Source organism: Anolis sagrei, chromosome 4, assembly GCF_037176765.1.
Source record: "Anolis sagrei isolate rAnoSag1 chromosome 4, rAnoSag1.mat, whole genome shotgun sequence".
Lineage (NCBI taxonomy): Eukaryota > Metazoa > Chordata > Lepidosauria > Squamata > Dactyloidae > Anolis > Anolis sagrei.
Window position 1 is genome coordinate 33,440,354 of NC_090024.1, and position 23,445 is coordinate 33,463,798.

Below are 23,445 nucleotides of genomic sequence, written 5' to 3' on the forward strand. Positions count from 1 at the left end.
AACACTGGCGTGTACATGTCAGAAACAAGAAAATGTTTGAATTTTAAAAGTATCTAAAAGGGGGACAACTAAACACAATTTAGATGTACAACTTATTCCCTTTTTCTTACTTTCAGTAAGGCTTCCAACATGCCTAGAGCTGGCCATATTGTCTCATGCATGATATCCAATCCCAGTCAGTCAAAAGTGAAATGGATGTGGTTAGTACTCTTGTTAAACATAGGGGAAACTATGCAACATCATTTCAACCTTTAACCCACTGCAGTTTTTCTTCTCTGTCATGCATGCTAAAGAGATCTGAATGTCTCCAACAAGTAAAGGTCATCCCTTTGCCAGCCCTTCTGTTAGATTTAGCATTAACCTTTTGTTATAAAATGTCAGCTGTGAACTGGATGTCCCCTGGAAACATTATAGTTGCAGGAACTAATTTTGGAGATGCCTGGTTAATTATCCAGTCACCAAAAAACCTGTTAAGCAACATGGTTTTGAATCATCATTAATTTAGTGCAGATAATCATTTGCCAGAGGTGCAATGGATTAAACCTTTGTGCTGGCAGGACTGCTAACAGACAGGTCAGCAGTTCAAATCCAGGGAGAACGGGACAAGCTCCCTTTGTCAGCTTCAGCTCCCCATACAAGGACATAAGAGACCCTCTCACAGGATGATAAAACATCAAACATCCAGGCGTCCCCTGGGCAATGTCCTTGCAAACTGCCAATTTTCTCACACCAGAAGTGACTTGCAGTTTCTCAAGTCGCCCCTGACATAGGGAAAAAAATCATTTGCTTTGGATGGGGATGTTGTCATTGACCTTCAATGGAAGCCAAACAAATATGTTTTGTATTGTGTCTGAAAACCCATCCCTTGTCATTTTTGTAGATAGAGCTATCCTACTGGATTACAATCATCTTTGTAAATACAAACGACTTTTCCAAGCAGCGCAGGATTTTGAATTAAAACCTTTTTATTCAGATAGGCTTTTAAGACAGAGAGTTTTTAAGAACAGGACTGCAGTTCTATATGGCATTGGAGATTGGTTTTTAATAGTCTTTAGTAGTTTTAATAATTGCAATATTTTATCCTATATATTTCGGAAGTTTTTAAACTGTATAAAATTTTAAAGAGTATGATTCACTTTTGTTCCCAGTCCTGGGGAAAAAAACAAGGAACAAATAAATGGAGGGGGGGGGGTGAGGGAGAATATCTTTGTACAAGGGGAAGGGGTGAGCATGAGTTAAGAATCAAGAGTACCTGTTTTAGTTCTATTTAGCCCCACATGGGCAACACTGCCACAATTTTTGGAAATCGAAAATTATGTTCCAGTTAGTTCTGGTCATTTTTCAAAGTGATCTTGACTGAGTCACAGTCCAGGCATCTCTGAAATAGGATTTAGGGGCCAAACCACACAGAGGTAATATATGTCTGAAAAAATGGGTAGGGGATTTCAGGAGCCATAGAGGCCTGTGAAGATCCAGGACTGAGCCCCCTCAGTCTGAATGCAGACCACATAATTCCCACTCCCAATTGAGAGACAATAACAAGATCAAGAGTACAGCTGAAAAGGAAAAAGAAATCCTGCACTGTATTAAGAAATCCAATTAATGAATTTAGGAATAAAGATAAAAGTATAGGCTGTTAAATCCTGTTACATTCAATGTTCAGCAGCATTCCAGAACTGACTGACACTTCAAAATCTGCTTTTGAAATCCAGTGCCATACCCATTAATTTGCCTAGCCATGAATCAAACCATGCAATCCCAGTTTTGACTCTTTTGTCATGCTTTAAAGAAGTGAACTGGTTACATCAACATTATACTGTAATACCAGGTTTCCTCAAACTGGAGCTCTCCAGAACGTGATGGACTACAACCTCCAGTATCCTAAGCCAGCCTTGTCAGTAGCCTGCCTTATATATTACCTGTGAGCCTAGAAAAATACAATCCTAGAAGATCAATGGTACCAGTACAAAATGAAGGCAGAACATGAAAGATGTACTAAATGTAATCCCCTTTCTATTTGCTGAGAAGGAATTCTATGAATGCTTTAATTACAAAAGTCAACTTCTTTCTACAGACTTTTAATATCGTATTTCCAACTAAACAGACTGTTCAGTTGTGCAAGTAAGACACATGTTGTGTCCTCGGACTTGTACTAGCAGGACACACCTAATCCCTAATTAAATTCAGTTTCTGTTCTGGCTCAGCTGACTGGAGACACACCTAGATGTGATTCAAAAAGAGAAGGTAGTCGTGTTGGCCAAAGGAAAATGATAAAATTGTCATCAGCATAACATCTTCATTGGGCCAAATTAAAGATCACAAAACAGTGTGCAAATGTCCACGTTTATGAGGACTCTCCATAAGGCAAGATAGTAAAGAAAACAAAATGGGACTGAAGGCCAAAGGAAGTACCTGAGTACACTTGAGTAAAGTGCAGTAGATTACGTTACAATCCCAAAATGAAAAGTGAAAGGCGGGGACAGATATTCAAGTGAAATTTTACCAAGTGCAAGATGTTTCAGTTTCCTTCTGGGAACCTAAAGACAAGGGCAGAAGAAATAAAAATGGGAGATCAAACATCTTTCAAACATCTAGCTGTTTGCTACTCTTCTCAGACTTCAAGACAAGAGGGTAGTATTTTGCACAATACATCCAGCCACATTCACCAGGGATAGGTGCACAAGTCCCTCATAAAAAAAGGGGAAATGTAAACAAAAAATATTTTTTTTACCCAAATGAACACCTCTCTAAGAATCTCCACATCCTCCAGCATCCAGTGGAAGTTGACCACAGTTGTGCTGAAGAACCTAGATATTCCCAGGAAGAACATTATAATCAAATCCATAAATAATCAAATCCGTAAATATCACTCACAAATGGGGAGGGCCAATTGTATTCTGTGATCTGCATCAATTCCTGCAAATATTTGTGTGTCCAAATCTCTCTCATATCTTCACCATTTTTAAGATTTTGTGAGGAGAAAAAAATGTTGTTCTTCAAGCCTGGAACAAACTTCATAATGGCTACACTGTGGGACATAAATAAACCAAATGTACCACCAAGTTCCAGTTTTCCCTTCTCTTAGAGAAGTACCCTAAACTCATTTTTTGACTAAGTTATCTCACAGCACTTGTTTTAAAAACCTAATTTCAAAATACTATTATTACACTTCTGTTTTTTTCCCCAATAGAAAACCCTAGCATTAAATGTATTGTAGTTTCTGTTGGGTTTTTACATGATATTCTTTGTTATTTACTGCTGAGATATAAAGTAGTTTTTACAACGTTTACACTTCATTCCCGTGACATATACTCCTTTGGAACATTTGGCATTGTGAAATATGTTAAAACTAAGAGCAAGAGTCTTTCTAGGATAGTTCTTTTCCAGGCAAATTACTTACTGCGTAGCACACAATACAGATTATATTATATTGTTTTTAAAAATACAGGCCCATCTCCATAATTAATATCTCAGTAATTTAACAGTGAATTAATAATTTCAGTTAAATTTCTTTTCAGTTATCTAGTATATATGTAAACATAGGATTCTCTAGACAGTAAGGCAAGTCATATTAGTTATTTACATTACCTCCAACAACTAATGTTACTAGGCTATTTTCCAAGCCCATAGTCAACTTCTTCTTAGGAACAAATATGAACATCCTGTTTGAAAAAAAAATTCAAAAATTATAATATTCTGAATCAAAGCTTTCCAGGGAAAGGTTTACATTACTGGTCTATTCCTAAGCATCACTTAAACTGGTGTGTTTCTTTCAACACTGCACTATAAACCTCCCTTTTTCTTTAGACATTATGTGGGTTAAAGGGAAAAAAATGTATATTTGACATTCACAAAGAAAACAATTCAGCCTGATGAATGCAAGTTATAAAACCATTTATTAAGCCCTTTTAAAAGTTTGACTAATACAGAAGACAAACAGTTATCTTACATAATGAAATTCAGACCAATACCGCAGAAGCAGTAACCTATTTCCAAACTCTGGTTCCTAGGATTATTTTGTCCTATGATGTCAATTTGGTAACAGCTTTAAGGATCAATTGAATTATAGTGTGAATTCAATTCAAAGATAATGATGGGGATAGAGGTTGATAGGCAAAGAATTTTGCCAAACGAAGAATTAATTTTCCTGCAAGTAGAAAGTGCCAAAGCATTTGTGCAGCATTAAAAGATAACTGAGCAATTACAAGCATGACATTCAATACTGAATATTCAGTCTTCTGAAAATAGAAGATAAGTAGAAGAAAGAAGAACTACCTCAGCATAGTTCATGTCTGTGATATGGGTAAGGGGAGATCTTCAAATTAATCCTTCAGCAAAACAAACTGATTACCCTTGTAGCCAGCTCCTACCAATGCTAACTTGGATGGGAAGCCTCAATTATTTCAGTGGACTTCTTCCAAAGAAACACAAAAACACTGCATACTGTGGTTTTCTTTAAAATCCTCTATTTCCAGGCATCAACTACAAACAATTGCTTCACTGGTTTTTAGTGTTATCATAATCTATGGCTTGGTTTATTATGCCTGTTGCAGAACAAAGCAAAGAAACTCTGAGAAATTGCCAAAAACATGGGTTAGCATCAAAACAATCCTCAGTAAGATTCAGGCTTGCATGTTCCATGCTAATCAAAATTTGAAAATAAAACAGCACACGAAATTCATGTAAGTTAAAAATAAACCTTCCAGTCAATGCGTAACTGTATTGAAGGAGAAAGGAGAGCATGAAAACCCAAGATTTATTGTAATACTCAACCATGGTTTACTGCTATGTATATTTTCTAGCATACCATAAGATGGTCAACCTAATGAAAATATTTGATTATATTTTAGGTGTCGCATTTAAACACTATCTTTCCAAAAGCTCTTTCTGAACAGGTCATATGACCAAGTTGTGTGGATTCATGGAATTTCTCATGAAATGTGATCAAACATATTCCTCTCTGAACTGCCATGCAAACTAACTGCAGTCTCTCCGATGTTACCACTGTCCAGGTATTTGAATATGAGCTGGAAAACCAGATGTAAATCTAGTTGTTAGTTCCAGCTAAAGAAGATTTTAATAAGTGTTGACTTAACATTCAGCAATTGACTAATCTAGCTGGTAAATAATTGCTGAATGTATGTCCTACTGCTCTGAACAGGCATAATCTGTTGGGCACTGTTGCTGTACAATCTGTACAAAACCTTTCCCAACATACACTCAAAGTAAATGAAAATTGTTCCACATCACCGATACAATCACCTCACTTTTTTCCAACACTGACATCTGTACTACAGCAGCCAAATTACGGACTGGGATACTAGTGCAAGATGCAGAAATTATTGTTTATTCAATAAATAGACCCAAACTACTGCCTGATGAGGCACACAGTGCAGAAACTGTCTATATACTATTCCTTTTTTTGTACAAACATTCAACACTTTTTATAAATTTTCAGGTACTAATTCCCGACTTCCTGCACAGTTATCTCAGAGAACTGAACATAAACTGATTGAATATACTACAGTTATATAAAAATATAGATATGTCTCAGGCAAGGTTTTACAAAACTTCACAGAGCTAAATTGATAATTCTCTAAAATTGACATCATCATAGAAAAGAATGTTGTTAACAGTAAAAAGTAAATACTTTATTGGAAACACATTTTGCATTATTTGTCCTGCTCCTGGATTTATATATTTTAAATGAAGTCATCTGCAGTTCATTTCTATCTCGAGGTCAGCTGTGTATAGAGGATGGACGTTTTGAAAGCATATTTTTCGGCTGGATGACTGGGACATTTTTTTCATGTTGTGCTTCAAAAACACATTCTGGTTATTTTTAAAAATCCATTCCTCAAGTTTAAAAAATTAGTGACATATCCAACAAATTAGGTTTTATAAATATGAAATCAAAAACATTACAATACATACCATGGTCCAAAGCAATACAGTTTTCAATCACCAATACCTGATAACTATAAACACTTAATTTTGAAAGTCACAAAATATCAGAACTATTTCTTACAAGTCACTAATTCCAGAAGTTTCGTTCCTGTTGTGGATGAACCACATTTATGGGAGCTCATAATAGGGACTTCACAACAGTACTGTATCTGTTTTTATCCAACATCCTAATGATTTTTTTTTGTGCAAGGGACAACAACAATTATTGTCAATAGCACCAAATATTTCTTAGTCTGCTGCATGCCAGAGGGTAAAACACGTTAGTTTCTTCCTGCAACAGCGCAGTCATTACAAGGCACTGCTTGGTGTATGACATCTTGCATAATATTTTAAAATGTTAATGACATTACAGTATGCATTTATTTTACAAAGGGTCATCATATAACATCAGTTTCAAAAGTCTCGTTAAGATGTCCTATTTAATGTGCTAACCAAAATACCATAGTTTTGAGCAGGCTTAGTTTCATCTTAATATGAAAAGTAAACCATAAGATAACATTGACAAACAACAAGGGATTGTTTGTTGGTAGAAAAAGAAAACACAATTTGTGCTTGATTTTTCAATTGCTTCGTGGGGAAGATGGGGGAAGGGAAAGATGATTAACTCACACCTAGGGAGGAAATCAAGTATACAAAGCTGGGAAATGATAAAGTCACAACTGTCTTGTCCCTGGAGAAAAAAAGTAATGATAGATATAAGATATTCTCATATTGAGGCACATTTGAGCTGAAGGTTTTTCAGGCAAGTTTTATGGCTAGGCTGGCCTCTCTCAAAAGAACCTGTTACGAGAGGTTTCCTCATACAGCAATTCAAGTTCAGATACCAGTTGCAACATGAAAATGCTCTTTTTCACGGCTTAGTCGCTGCTGTCATCGTCGTCGTCATCATCTGATATATCATTTAAAGGAGGCTTCAGTGATGGACTGTAAGAGTCTGATCTTGCGGACTGGCATGTAGCCATCTCTCCTGTGGAAAGGAGGTCATAGCAGAAGTCGCAGATTCGCACAGGTTTGGAAGATTGACTGGGAATAAGAAACCTCTTTTCAGAACAAGGCCCACAGACAACAAACCCACATTTTCGGCAGTGGTGTCGACGATTGACAGGAGTAAATTTTGCTTTCTGGCAACGCATACAAATAGTAGCTTCAGAATCAGGTACCCAGACAGCTGCATGTTCATTACTGGGAGACTTCCCACTTTTAGAAAGCAAATCAGAGACACATTTGTTTATGTGGTTCATCCATTCAGATTTTTCTGTGGCAGTGGCAGCATACACAGCAAAAGATTTAGTCGGGGTCTTGATAAGCCATCCATTCCGGAGATCCCCTTCATCCTGGATGGACTCAATAGTTACATTTTCCAGGGGAATGATGTGCTGTTTATTGTATTTCTTCTTCTGGATAACAATGTTACCATAAACAAGGATATCATTGAATAAAAAGAACTGCCGTGCTTTGGGCTTCTTCCTACATAGCTTTGTTAGTACTCCTTCACCAATCAGTACACGGCCAGGAATAGTTAAAGGCTGTCCAGCAGCACCAAAACAGTTTTCCACTATGCTTATTCGCCTTGTATTTGCTTCACTGTTTGCCAAGCGATCCACCATCTTTTACAATCCTAAAAAAAAGAAAGATACTTTTAGATCACTGCAACTCTTTAGCCAAGAGACAGTGTGCATAGAAGCTATGTTTGGTCTCAAATGTTGCCACTTATTGCATGCCACTGAAAAACACCTTCCCATAATATCCATTACCTTTTAACACACCACAAAGCTCTAATGAATGATTTTCAATTAACTAAAAACTAAAAATTATTGAATACATAGCCAAGTTACTCTACCCTTCTGATTCTGCTTTCCTACAATCATTAAGAGATGAACACTAAGGAACAAATAAGCTGCAATTTAGGTACAATTTGGATACTGCATGGATTCTACAAAGTAACCTGGTCTTATTCCTTATCAGGAGTAACCTTATGTTTTTAATGCAATACAAAGAATTTATAGTTAGAGTTAATGTTTGATGAACATGCAAGTTACATACTCACAAGCAAATCACAAACATGCTTCTATAACACTGGCGCACAAAATATTTGAGGGAATTTATTACACAAATTTCATAATGCACATATACAAACTAAAATCCAGACACCATGAGTTTGTTTTTCAAATATTGTAAGCTACTATTACAGTTCTACAGTTAATTTTACATCTGTCCCACTAGTCTTATACATTCATCCCCAAAACACAAAAACACCTATTATACAGGTCTGAATTTAAATCTTCCCGGAACAAATATTTAAATTTTCTCTGAACAAAAAGGAGGAAGGTATAGAAGTTACTTATTAAAAAATGTAAATGGGTTACTAGTACACCCATTTAAATGGTTTGTAAAGAGATTTTGTAGCACTTCAAAGACTGATAGAATGAAATAGATAGAGTCTGCTTTCGAAGGCTAAGACTATAATAATGATGGTGGTGGTGGTGGTGATGATGATATTTATTTGTACTCTGCCACGATCTCCCCAAAGGGACACTCCAAGTGCCACATGCAGACAAAAATACATAAGTATAAATACAATGACATAAGTAGAATCAATAGTGCATACAAATATCATTAATAAAATTATTAAAAATTTAAAATTATAAAATTTCTAAAATGCAGTCGAACCTGCCGGCCGGCTGTCATAACAATAAATCAAAATGCAAGCTAATCTTTGAATTCTACAACATTTAAAAACAATGTTTTTTTAAAGGACTATGTTGGCACTAATGCAAGGAGGATTTAAGCACATTTAAGCTGTGTGCATGCTTGAAGAGTTTTGATTCCATAGTGGTTTGTGGCCAAAATGTAGAAGTCTAGGAAAATGAAAATATTTGATCTCAGGATAAATAATGTCTTATTTTAAAAGGCAGATGAAACCAAGAAACTGGTTAGGAAAAGTTTGTTTATCTGTAATAAAACAAAGAAGAGAAAAGACTTTAACTTTTTGCCATTATATGTCTTTTGAGTAAGAAAATAAAAAGCAAGATGCCAGAGATAAATGTATGAAAATCTCTAACTTAAATAGATTATTTTTTTGTATTGAAACTCTACTTATCAGTTAGTTTTCTGCAATAGCTTGCAACAGGTTTCTGCTGAAGATATCACCTATCCCATAGGGTTTATTTCCCATATTCCTGAACTTGTCATTGTATTCCTCCTAACCTTGGGATGGGGAAAATGCAATGCACAAGAGATGTATGGCCCCTCCAATGCCTATTTTGCCAGCCCCACAAGCCCTAGGCACTAAAAGCATGGGGAAACATTCGTGCTGCCACAAAACATGGCAGTTTGACTCCCCCAGCTTCATTACTCTGCCCCAAATTTCAAACCCTAAGATTGTTAAAAAAATTCCTAATGTGAACTTGGGTGAAGGACAACAGTGGAGGCAGCACAACAAATCCTGATCACTGGGGACAGGGCATCATAGGCAATGGTACTTCTGCTCATTCATTCACCTTGCCACTCTGCAATTGGCAGCAGTGAGCAGCTTCTTCAGGGATACAGAGATTGGCCTCTTCCCACATTCCACCAAGATGCCCCAGCAACAATTCCAAGTCTCACCACTCCATTCTTTCTGTTCCCTGGCACCTCTCTGTATCTTCTCCTGCCAGCAGCACCACTCGCTTCTTACATTCCACAAAGATACCCGAGCCGTATTTCCAAGATTCACATTCTCACCCAATTCTTCTGCTCTCCTCCTCTTCTCTGGATCATTTCTTCTTGGAGTAAAGCAGGAAAGGGAGCTACACGTTGGCGCTATTGGTTCATTCATTCTCAATTGGGAGTGTCCCTGAAGAAGCTGCTTGCTTCAGCCGTCAATCAGAGGATAGCAAACAGCTTCCACAGGACACACAAACAAAATGAGCAGGAACATCCAATGCCACTACCAATCACTACGTCCTTGTATTTAAAAAGAATGGAGCCACTGTTAGTTAAGTCAACAGATATGGTGGGTTCGCTGTAATTGTACTATCTGGTAGAGCAAACAAAGTTCCAAAACTACTCCTGTCCCTTTTCTCTGACATAGTACACTCCAAATGCACTAGTTAAGCATGCATGAGTATACAGGTGGATTGCAAGAAGAATTTAAATAATGATAATAGCAAGTCAGTTTGGTACAAGTTTAAAATTACATTAACAGAAGAGGCCAAAGTTCAAATATTGGCTTAACTATGAAACTCACTGAGTGACCTTGCTGGACCTGTAATGCTCAGCTCAAGGCACCAATGTGTGGAAGAAACAGAGGAAATCAAGACAAACTATATATTACCTGGAGAAACAGCAAGATGAAAAACCTTTGGCAATTTACAAAACATTTTAAACCCTATGCCACTTTATAATACATACATCCTCCAAAGTTAGTCTGAGGATGCAATCTATGTATTCTTCTTTCTAATAAAGCTACTTAAGCAGCATTCCATGTACCTGGGGCCACAATTCAACTTGAATGTCTTGTTTGAACAAAAGTAGTTACCATTTCAAATCACCTGACTTAGTATAGATAATAATAATAATAATAATGATAATAATAATGATGATGATAATAATAATAATAATAATAATAATAATAATAATAATAGTTTATATCCCGCCACCATCTCCCCAAAGGGACTTGGGGCGGCTCACAAAAGCACTCCAAAGTGCAATGCACATAAAGTACACAAATACATAAGCATATAAAACAATGACAATATAAGATAAGTCAAAGACTAAAGGACAAATCAGAAACAGTTGGGCTGAGGTTTCAATCTGCAGCCATCCACCTCTCCTTCTACTTTTATAGCTCACCTCAGCAGACTAAACACCAACAGTGCTATGGATTTTGAAGAGGTACAAATGCAGGGCAAAAGGGAGAAATGTGACAAGAGAAAGACACATCAAGCCAACCCTACTGGGACTGCCTTCCACCTGAAAACCAATGCCCTCACTGTGGAAGAACATGTGGGTCAAGAATAGGGCTCTACAGTCACCTACGTATCTCCTGCCAAGGCACTACACTTGGAGGGCCATCATACTTGAACAAAGAAGGATCGCCTAAGTAAGTACTATGCCAAGGATATATGTGTAGCCTGTTGATGCACAAGATGAACAAGCCAGTTTATATAAAATAACTAACATGTGGAATACCATACAATTAGCACAAAAAAAATTGGGGGGAGGGATATTCTTTGCAGTAATATCAGCTCGCATGTGGTGGCTTTCAATCAATTTCTACTGTTTTGTACTAGCAAACCATACTTCAGCAAGATTCTCCCAAGCTTCTCAGTATCACAAAATATCCTATTCTTAAGAATTTTCAAGGAAGTAGCTCTCCTTTATTTGGCTGCACAATGGCTATCTTAGGATCTGTGGAATTTCCTGGGAAGATTCACACACAAAAACTGTTTTGAAATGAAGACTGTATAAGATTACGAACATGCCTGTGTTACAAGTTCATGGTTCTAGGCTGATTTAGCTATTTCTTTTTTAAAAGCCTTTTTACTCAATCAAAAGCAAATAATGGGTTATGGTGCAAAATAGAGATGCCAACAAACAAGCCCACAAAACATAGATTGATTCCAAGTTACCTCATCCATTTTGAAACAAAGTAAGGTAAGACATCTTACAATTCTAATTGTGAAACAACAAATGCCTTGTGTATGTCATACTCTTGTGAGAATTCTGAAAAAGCAAGAACCACTGCCCATCTGGTCCCGGTGATGTCTTTAAAGTACTTGTACCTTACCCATATTTTTTATAATGGTAAGTGCTACATAGTATTACGCAGCCTGATAGTTCATAAGAAAGCTTGAATTGATCCAGCCACCCTTTAAAGAAAATTGTTATTTCTGAATTATAAATCCTTAGCCAAGTGGACTTGTGCATACCAAATATTTATAAAGTCAGAGCTTTACAGAAAGACAACAAGAATATAATGTTACCATGGGGGGGGGGGGGTCTAGAAAATGAAAGCAATTCTGAACACACACACAAAACGGCTGAAAGTCTCATATGTACAGGGTGAGCTAAAGGGGGTCTAATATATATTGTATATGATACTATAATATTGGATGATATTTGATTTGTCACACAAAATGTGTGTGTGTGTATTTCATATGATACTATGGTATTGTAAATTAAACACCCCAAGTCGACAGGCAACCTGAAGGCACTCACAGCCATGACATCTTCTTTCTCCGTGGCTCTGAAAGACTCTCAGGGGAAGGTCATGAAAGATCCTATTTCACAGGTTTAATGTTTCACTACAGAAACTCAACCAAGCTTTGAATAGTCACTGAGAAAGAAATAGACTGTAACCTTCAATACTTCATTTGTAGAAGAGAAGAACACCCCACTAATGACAGGAATAGCCACTCCAAGAATACAAAGCTGTCATACCTACAATGTGACTGCTGAAACCTTTTCAATATATCTAGTGCTTCCCTTACGAAGACATCAGTACTATAGAACATACAGGGACTTCATATATACATATACAGCATTCTCCATTTCATTCCAACATTAATCACTGCAGGTGCAGTATATTCATCTGAATACATTTTAATTAGCGTTTTTATAAGAAAAATAATTACATGACAAAGTATCATCATCACAGCGAATGTAAACAGATTACGGAAACAAATGATGTCATTACTGAAACATCACAAACTGGATTTAAAAATGGAATCACATAAATGTGGTATCTAATGCTTTCACTATAACTTGTTTTAATTTTAAACTTTTGTAAGCTGCTATAGTGACCATTAAAATAAAAACTAATGGAATTATTCCCTAAAAGAAAGATGACAAAATGTCATCATAGATTGAATTGCAACTCACATCATCTTTCAACATTGACTTTGAAAGCTAGGACAGTTTTTTTTTTTCATTTATTTTATTTCTATACTATCTTTTCTCCAGAAGTGGGATTCACCCTAATGAGAACTGCAACAAGATCTGGAAGGGAATACAATCCTCATCCCTGTTCTAGAAAAAGTGCCAAACTAATCCTGTGCGTGCTTGTGTGAGTGAATATAATTTACTGAGCTCATTTTTGATGGCATAGAGAATTTGAGGAATTTAGCCACAAGAATCCAAGAATACACTACTTGGTTCAGTTTAGTGATTCCCAATACAAAGAATGGATTTTACATAGGTCTTTAGATATTCTGTACCATATTTATGTCCTCTTATCTTGCGCAGTTAAAACTGAATCTTTTAACTATGCTTGAAGGAACACCTCCGTCTTAAATATAGATATGAAAACTGGGAGAAGGGATATATATCTTACTGAACAAATCCACACAAACATTTTCACCTAAGACACTTCAAAGACTGGAAACTTCAAGGAAAGTGTTTTACTCAGTAACAAAAATCTAAGAGGAAATGGAATAGAATTAATAGTGGATAGAGATGTAGAAGAAATAGTCAAAGGATAGAATGCAATGTCTGACCAAATCATATCAACAAGGCTTCAGTAAAAAAAAAACATCAATATAATCATAATCCAAGTTATTCTCCAACTGCAGAGACAGAAGTAGAATCTGAAAGATTCTGTACTGGAGTCCATGACAAAACTGATTAAACACCAAAACAGGACTTGTGAATCGTAAGCAATTAGAATGTAAATGCAGAAAACAAAACAGAATCAAAGATTGTAGAAAATTTGGCTTAGGATCAAGAAATGAAGCAGAAGAGAGACTGGGTTAATTTTGTAAATCCAACAGTTTCTTCAGGCAATCAAAGAAACTACTATACACATGGACACAACCTGACAGCCCATACAGAAATCAAATAGACTACATAATTGGAAGAAGATGAAGAAGCTTCCTTCTGTCTGCAAATACAGGACCAGAAGCAAATTGTGACACAAACCATGGACTTCTAATTTTTTTAAAAAAAATAGATTACAGCTAAAATCAAAAATGAACTAACCATAATGTCATAATAAGATCTGAAGAACACGCCACAGAATTTAAGGCCAATAGATTTGTACTTTGTAAGGACTGGGAGCTGGAAAAACTCTGAGCTGAAGCTAGGAAATTCATAGAGTCACTGTAACTCACAACTTTAAAGCGCATACAAACAAGCACAGGAAAAATGCAAACAAACATTACGTACAAAGGCCTAAGTTAAGTAGCTCTTTTAAAATGGATGAAATTATATTGAGGTAACACAATTAATGCACGTTTTACTAATAGAATTGCACTAGTTTGGCTTTCCAAAACAAAGTTTAAGAAAAATAAACCATGTAACAGATCCAAGAAAAATATTTTGAACTTTGGTTATCCAGTGAATAAAGATCCATGAGAAAATAGTTAAAGTACTTACAGTATACATAGAATCACTGAGTTGGAAAAATTTGCCATCCAGTCCAACCCCCTGCTATGCAGGAAAAGCAAATCAAAGCACCCTCAAGAGATGGTCATCCAGCCTCCATTTAAAAGCCTCCAAAGAAGAAACCTCCACCACATTCTGAGGCAGTGAGTTCCACTACTGAACAGCTCTCACGGCCAGGAAGTTTTTCCTAATGTTCAGGTGGAATCTCCTTTCCTGTAATTTGAACCTATTGCTTCACGTCCTTGTCTCCAGGGCAGCTGAAAACAAGTCGGCTCTGCTCCCTCTTCCTTATAACAGCCTTTCAAATATTAAACCATGACTATCATGCCTTTTCTCAATCTTCTTTTTTGCAGGCTAAACATACCCAGCAATTTAAACTACTCTTTAAAGGACACAGTTTCCAGGATCTTTGTTTTAGTCATCTGTACACATTCTGCTTATCAATATTCCTCTTGAATTTTGGTGTCCAGAATTGATTACGGTATTCCAAATGAGGTCTGACCAAAGCAGAATAGACTGGCACCTAATTACAGAAAAATACTTTCGGCACTATCCTTTCTGCACAAGGATTGTTCAATGCCAAAGGAAATTTAAGCAGAAGACATCTACTTCTGTAATAGGTGAGTCAACCCTTTATAGATCTACAAATTATCCCAAGGAAGAAGCAAAGCAGCTCCAATAAAGTAAGTTTGGGCTGCTAGTTTCTCTCACAAACAGTACAGATTTTATACTAATGTGGTTTGATAGCCTATTTTAGGAAAGGATGTAAGTTATTGTATGTTTCTCCTTATTTAATGCCAGTATCAATATCCTAAGTACAGCATTACACAAAGTGTTCACTTAAGACTAACGCTATATTTAAAACCACTGGCCACTGGTCTCTAACAAGTGTCCAGGAAAGAAACAAACAACTGTACCCAATGGGTCCTATTGTAGTATTTTTCCCTGGCATGGGGGGCAGGGGATGACTTGAGGATCCCCTGAACCATATAGCATGAAAAACACTATCCTAGTCCACAGAATCACACTGCATTACACATGTATACCCATTATTGTTTGTATTATGCCTCTAAAATCATTCTATCTTACTGCAACCCTTTCATAGGTTTTCTGAAAGATTTACTCAGAGATTAGCCATTGGCTTCCTCTAAGGCTGAAGGAGTCAATTGCCCAAAGTTAGTCAGTAGGTCTCTTTAGCTGAATGGAGATCTGATCCCTGGTCTCTTAGGCTGGATCTACACTGCCCTATATCCTGAGACTTGTACAGGTCTTGTTGATTACATAGATTTACTGGGATTGAATTAGTAAAGTTCTGCACATGTCTACCTGCATAAGGACATTAGGGGCATAGTGAAGAACACAAAGCATAGTGTAAGATAAATTTGGGTATGAATTCAAAATGTGTGTGAAACTTTTTCAAAAAATACTCGTTAAGCACCAATCTGTGTTTTCTACTCTTTGACGGGAGTAACATTAGTTGAAAATATAATTATTAAACCTTTTTGGCTTACTTTTAAATTCAGTCTGCTGAGCAAGTAATAGCTACATTGGGTTTCAGAAACTCAGCCATACAATTCCTCCATCCTGGGAAGGACCAGTATATGCTAAACTTATGAAATCACTGAGTTTCCCATTGCAATTTCAGCCTACCAGAATTTGTGATATCACTTATATTGCTATGATAAGTAGGACCTATACGGCCTGACTCAAGGAACTTTGCCATTGTTTCCTAAACACTTCATGGGCATACTTTATTTGTCTTAATGACACGACTTTCTGACTTGGACATCATCTAACCAAACATTCAGAATCTTAATCCTTGCAGAAAAGTACACTTTTTGGAGATAAAATCACCAATTATAGCTTCACATGTCTCCAAACAACTAAATAAAAACAACTTAATAAAATGTATCATATGTAAAGCCAGATTAGTTGGAGGAAGAAGGTGTGAAAATTAAAGGAACATTTACAATTTAAGATATACAAATGATACCATTCTACTAGCAGAAGACTAAAAACAATTGTTGAAGTAAAGTGCAAAAACAGTTTTACATTAAGAAAACAAAAATAATGACCCCAGATGATTTACATAAATTTTAAGTAAATCATGAAAACATGGAAATCAATCAAGTTTTTCCATACTTTGGCTCAATCATTACTCAGAATGGAGACTGCAGTCAAGAAATCAGAAGACTGTGACTTGGAATAGTAGCTATAAAAGGACTAGATAAGATCCCAAATCGCAAAGATATATAATTGAAAATTGAAGTTAGGATTGTACAGGCCATCATAGTTCCATTTCTATGCATGGTTGTGAAAGCAAGAAAGTTGAAAAGAGCAGATCGGGGAGGAATCAACTCATTTGAAATGCAGTGGCAGAAAACAGTACTACAGATAACACTGTGGGTTGCTAAAAAGAAAAAAAGCTTTTCTAGTCTTACCAATGAGACTGTCGTGCTTTAGTCAAATCATGAGAAAACACTAACTGGGGGGAAAACAATAATGCTCAGCAAGGTAGAAGATATAATGAAAAGGATATTGCATTCCAGAAGGATAGACTCAATCAAGGAAACCACAGACCTGAATCTGCAAGGCCTGAGCTGAGCTAGCTGTTGACATTAGGGTGGGTGACTTGGAAATATTTTAAAGTCAATGATAGTTAACAACACCAACAACAATTAGGAATATATTTGTGTGCTTATGTGTGTCTATAGAAATGCTCCCCTGTAAATACAGGGGGGAAAATTATTTACAGGCCAAGCTAACATTTTAAAAGAAGCTGATGATCATAATGACAGGAAACTGGAACTGATTTATGGGTTTTTTTTTAATAGCAAACACATGAGCCCTTGGTTCCTGGACCCCCATGGATACCAAATATTTGCATGTCCAGGTACCATTATGTGCAATGACTACTAAAGTGTTGTCCTTTATATAAAATGGCAAAATGTGGGTTTTCTCTTTAGAATATGACTGAATTTGTGGATTATACCTGCACTTTTATCATGTTGTAGATTTGCTCCTGATGTGATCTCACTAATATGAACTTTTTAAAAAGTTTGTATAAAACAGTAATGTAAAGACACAATCTTTTAAAAACAGTAATGTAAGACACAATCTTACTCAACCTTTGAACAAATCTTACCAGAAAAAAGCAGAACAATGATAGTTTGTTGTTATGTTAGTAACAACTTAAAGGCAGACAACAAGACTTAAAAAGAAATATCCTTTCTTATTAAAAGTTGATTACTTTTCAACTCATTAACATGAGGATGCAAACAAAATCTTTAAGAAAAGGGAGTTAAAAAGCAAGGATGTGAACATCACCTAGGCCAGGCCCAAGAAATTACACAGCTAACTTCCTTCAAACCGGAATCCACTTGCATAGCCAACCTTGTTGACAGGCTCAGGAAGTTCCCGGCTTTCTTCTGATGCAAAACAATCGCACACCACCATGAAACCTCTCTCTCGCCTGGTAGTGAAAGCCAATACACATGCCTTTTCTTTCAGGAAAGAGAAAAGACCTACACTTTTACTTCCACCACAAAAAGGCTCACGTGATTTTTGTTCCAGGGGTATAAAATAACAAGGAAGAAAAGCCATTGCATGGGGAGGATAGAGAAGGGATAAAACTGAGTGGGAATCCTCTTTGAGGTCTGGAAAGGGTTCTTCTCTTTTGCTAAGGGAAGCGAGGACACTTGGTTTTCAGCCCAAATACAAACAAGATGACATTGAGGAGTGGAAAGTGGGAGGCACTGCTTTTCAAACAGGAACACTACTGAGAAGGACTTGCTTCAAATTAACTTTTCAGGCTCCAGAAAGAGTGCCGGGGAGAAGGAAAGGCAATGAGATAAAAGCAAAACTGTCACAATTTTCTTTACTATTCTGTCAATCAAAGCCATGTTGTGCCTCCTTAATACAGGATATCCCCCAAAAATGTACACACTTTTTAATATATTAGCTTTGGTGTTTATTCATAGGTTATGTATGCTCATACATATTTAAAAGTTATAATAAGGATTTAAGTCAGAGCTACACATTCAACCTGAAACTACCATTTTAGGTCAAGGTATAAATGGTCACCTATGTACAGCAATACAACATTTCCTGCCTCCTTTATACAGGGTATCCCCCCTCTCCCATAACGTAAATACTCTGTAGCAGCAAATACAGGAGCTATGGCAAATATCCAAAGGTTAAGTAAATACATTAATATTTAAGTGTTATAATCAGGCTTTTGTCAGAATTATCATCTTAAACTACAATTCTAGGTCTGGAGTTCAAACTGTTGCTCCTGAAATTCTCACATTGTAGAAAGCACAAATGCTGTAAACTTCACTTCAAATTCTTCTTAATGGTTTAATATTAATGGGAGCCTTGGATCTAGTTAAGGGAGTATATATAATTGAAGAGGGGGGAACGGCAATATACAGACGCAAACATATATACAGGCAGTCCCCGAGTTACAAACATCTGACTTACAAATGACTCAATTAAGAACAGGGTTAGACAACAGGAAGTGAGAGAAATCTACCCATTGGAAGCTAAATCCGCTCCTGAAAGAGTTATTATCACAGGAAAAAGTGTCTCCACTGAAACCAATCCTTGTTTCCACAATAAGCCAAATGTTTCAAATTCCAATTATCAGAGGGTCAGAAAGTGAGGTGAAATCTTATGAACAGAAGCACAGACAGCAAAATAAACACCATAGGAGTGTTAACTCTTTCCTATACTATCTAAAGCTTGAGAGAGAGAGAGAGAGAGCTTCCACATAGCTGAATAAAAGCCAACATTTTCTGCCTTGAACTGGAATATATGGCAGATAATCCAATTCAAAGCAGATATTGTGGGATTTTCTGCCTTGGTATTCTGGGTTATATGGCTTGGTAGAAGGACCCAGAGAGAGAGAGAGAGAGAGAGAGAGAGAGAGCTGGAGATGCACTTAAGAAATGTACCTGTTCCGGCTTGCATACAAATTCAGCTGAAGAACAAACCTACAGATCTGATCTTGTTTGAAGCCTGGGGACTGCCTGTATTTGTATTCCAGCTGTTGTGGAAAACACAAAACTTGCAAACCTCACTTTTAAGTTTCCCTTTTCATTTTACCATTACTTGGTTTTCTACTTTAAGTTTTAATCCTGTCAATTGAAGTGTGTGTGCGTGTGTATGTGTGTGTATGGATATAGATATAGCTTCCAGTAAGTAAGTGAAGTGTGGTGAAATGACAAGACAAACCCAAAGTGAGATTTACAACTTTTTTTGCCTTCCACAACAGCTAGCAGTTCAAAACAGGAGTGGCTGCAACCCTTTCCAAGTTTACCCTTGTCTTTTCACCATACTTTGCTAATATTGGATGCTTTAATCCTGTATGTATATGTGTATGTGTGTAAATCAATCCTCTTCAGTTTTGTAGAAATCGTTTACTGGAATAAAGCTTCCCAGTAGTAAGCAAAGTGTGAGGCATGTATGTATGTGTGATACGTGTGTGTAAATCAATCCTCTTTGGTTTTGTACACAATGCTGGCAGGAATAAAGCTTCCCAGTAATAACCCAAGTGCAAATGTCAAGAGAAATTGTGGAAGTGAAGTTTCAAACCCTCGCGCGCACACACACACACACACACACACTGTATTATGAAGCTCCTCCTCTTCGGTTTTGTACACAATTTGAACAGGAGTAAGCTTCCAATAGTAAGCGAGGTGTGGCAAAATGGCAAGATATTGTGAAAGTGAAGGTTGCAATTCCTTCTTAAACACACACACACATATATACACACATGCACATATTATATATGCACACATATGAATCTCCTCCTTTTCAGTTTTGTACACAACCTTGACAGGAATAAAGCTTGCCAATAGTAAGCAAAGTGTGATGCATGTATGTGTGTGTATATATGTGTGTGTGTGTGTGTGACTGTGCATATTTGTGTGTAAATGAATCCTGTTCTCTACAGTTTTGTACACAACGTTGACAGGAATACAACTTCCCCGTAGTAAGCAAGGTGTGGCAAAATGGCAAGAGAAATTGCAGAAGTGAAGTTCGCAATCTCTTCTTTTCTCTCTCTCTCTCTATATATATAAAAAAATTATATACACAGAGGGACATCATATATGCACACATATGAATCTCCTCTTCAGTTTTCTACACAACTTTGACAAGGATAAAGCTTCCAGTAGTAAGCAAGGTATGGCAAAATGGCAAGAGAAAGTGCAAAGGTGAAGTTTGCAATCCTTTCTTCAATATATATATATATATATATATATATATAATACACACAAACACAGACATTATATATGCACACATATGAATCTCCGCTTCAGTTTTGTACACAACTCTGACAGGAATAAAGCTTCCCAATAGTAAGCAAAGCGTGATGCATGCATGTGTGTGTGTGTGTGTGTGTGTGTGTGTGTGTGTGTGTGTATATATATATATATATATATATGGGAGAGACTGTGCATATTTGTGTGTAAATGCATCCGTTCTCTATAGTTTTGTACACAACACTGACAGGAACACAACTTCCCAGTAGTAAGCAAAGTGATGCATGTGTGTGTGATTCTCTCTGTATGTGTGTATGTGTAAATGAATCCCCTTTTCTTCAGTTTTGTACACAATTTTGACAGGAATAACACTTCCAGTAGTAAGCAAAAAGATTCATTTCTGTGTGTGTGTGTGTGTGTGTGTGTGATTCTCTCTATATGTGTGTATGTATTCAGTTTTGTACACAACCTTGACAGGAATAAAGCTTCCAGTAGTAAGCAAAGTGTGGCAAAATGGCAAAAGAAAGTGCAAAAGTGAAGTTTGCAATCCTCTATTCTCTCTCTCCCTCTCTATCTATCTATCTATCTATCTATCTATCTATCTATCTATCTATCTATCTATAAATTATACACACAAACACAGAGACATTATTTATGTACACATATGAATCTCCGCTTCAGTTTTGTACACAACATTGACAGGAATAAAGCTTCCCAATAGTAAGCAAAGCATGATGCATGTATGTGTGTATATGTGTGTGTGTGTGTGTGTGTGACTGTGCATATTTGTGAGTATGCGAATCCCGTTCTCTACAGTTTTGTACACAACTTTGACAGGAATACAACTTCCCAATAGTAAGCAAAGTGATGCATTTGTGTGTGTGTGTGTATGTGTGTGTGTGATTCTCTCTATGTGTAAATGAATCCCCTTTTCTTCAGTTTTGTACACAACTTTGACAGGAATAAAGCTTCCAGTAGTAAGCAAAGTGTGGCAAAATGGCAAAGGAAAGTGCAAAAGTGAAGTTTGCAATCCTTTATTCTACATAAACAGAGACATTATTTATGTTTTGTACACAACCTTGACAGGAACACAACTTCCCAGTAGTAAGCAAAGTGATGCATTTGTGTGTGTGATTCTCTCTCTGTGTGTATGTGTAAATGAATCCCCTTTTCTTCAGTTTTGTCCACAACCTTGACAGGAATAATGCTTCCAGTAGTAAGCAAAGTGATGCATTTGTGTGTGTGTGTGATTCTCTCTCTGTGTGTATGTGTAAATGAATCCCCTTTTCTTCAGTTTTGTCCACAACCTTGACAGGAATAACGCTTCCAGTAGTAAGCAAAGTGATGCATTTGTGTGTGTGTGTGATTCTCTCTGTATGTGTGTATGTGTAAACGAATCCCCTTTCCTTCAGTTTTGTACACAACTCTGACAGGAACACAACTTCCCAGTAGTAAGCAAAGTGATTCATTTGCGTGTGTGTGATTCTCTCTCTGTATGTATGTGTAAATGAATCCCCTTTTCTTCAGTTTTGTACACAACATTGACAGGAACACAACTTCCCAGTAGTAAGCAAAGTGATGCATTTGTATGTGTGTGTGTGATTCTCTCTGTATGTGTGTATGTGTAAATGAATCCCCTTTTCTTCAGTTTTGTACACAACTTTGACAGAAATAACACTTCCAGTAGTAAGCAAGGTGTGGCAAAATGGCAAGAGAAATTGTGAAAGTGAAGTTTGCAATCCTTTCTTCAACACACACACACATTACATATATACACACAACTATCCGAATGCCTACTTGCTGGGGCTGTGCCTATTTGGGGGGGGGGGGGCATCCATCCCCTGAGGGCCAGGAGTTTCCCTCCCTCCCTCCTCAGTTTGTCACACTTTGGGAAACACACGCGGAAGTGGGCAAGAGTTCGGCCAAATTGTCGTCCAAGCAGCCGGCCCTCGACGGGCACGAAAGGAGCCGAGAGACCCGTCCTCCCCCCCCCCCCCCCGGGCCTCGCTTTCTCCTTTCTCCCCTCCCCTCCTCACGGGAAGAGATCCCCCGAGTGGCGGGATCCCATCCCAACATGGCCGCGGGTTCCCCGAGGAGGAGCGCGAGGCAAAGTTTCTCCTTCCTTCCCTCACTCCCTCTTCCCTCCCCAAAAAAAGCGGCGCCGAGAGGTTGCTTACGGAGAAGCCGATGGGCGCCCTCCTGCCCGGCTCCCTTTCCTCTCCTCTCGCTCCGTCGACGGCTGCTGCTACTGCTGGAAGTCCTGCTGCCCCGCCCGGAGAGGGAGAGAGAGAGGAGGAGGAGGAGGCGCCATCATCCCGCCCCAGGGAGAAGGAGGAGGAGGGGCCGCCGCCATCTTGGGAGGGAGGGAGGTAGGCCGCCCCCACGGTTTTCACCCTCAGAGCTCCTCTTTGGACGCCTCTACACCAGGCCTGAGCAAACTTGGGCCCTCTCTTCAGCTGTTTTGGACTCTCAACTCCCTCCATTCCTATTTATTTATTTATTTGCCTCATTTATTTCTTTATTTTCGACATTTATACGCCGCCCTTCTCACCCCGAAGGGGACTCACGGCAGCTTACAAGTTATATGTACCTATAATCTTCTCTATACAATCAGGCACTTCAATTCACTCTCAACAAGAGATTCCCCCCAGGCGCTTCCAGGCCATTGAATACAAATCAAGGTGCTCGTGATCCCACCAGCGTCGCAAGCGCGCTTGGTGGGGACGCGGGACAGGGCCTTTTCCGTGGTGGCCCCCCCCGACTCTGGAACACCCTCCCCAAAGACCTTAGACAGGCTCCTACATTGGCTGTCTTCAGAAAGAACTTGAAGACCTGGCTTTTCCAATGC

The 23,445-nt window shown here is 37.7% G+C and overlaps 1 protein-coding gene across 1 annotated transcript; it reads right to left on the reverse strand.

Moving 5' to 3' along the window:
* Positions 1-3,877: 3,877 nt before the first annotated feature.
* Positions 3,878-22,898, reverse strand: PLEKHF2 (pleckstrin homology and FYVE domain containing 2). Its single transcript, XM_060775630.2, has 2 exons — positions 22,775-22,898; positions 3,878-7,585 (listed from the first exon to the last, which is right to left on the reverse strand). The coding sequence occupies exon 2, from the start codon at positions 7,572-7,574 to the stop codon at positions 6,825-6,827; it is 750 nt and encodes a 249-aa protein (XP_060631613.2). The 5' UTR covers positions 7,575-7,585; positions 22,775-22,898; the 3' UTR covers positions 3,878-6,824.
* Positions 22,899-23,445: the final 547 nt, after the last annotated feature.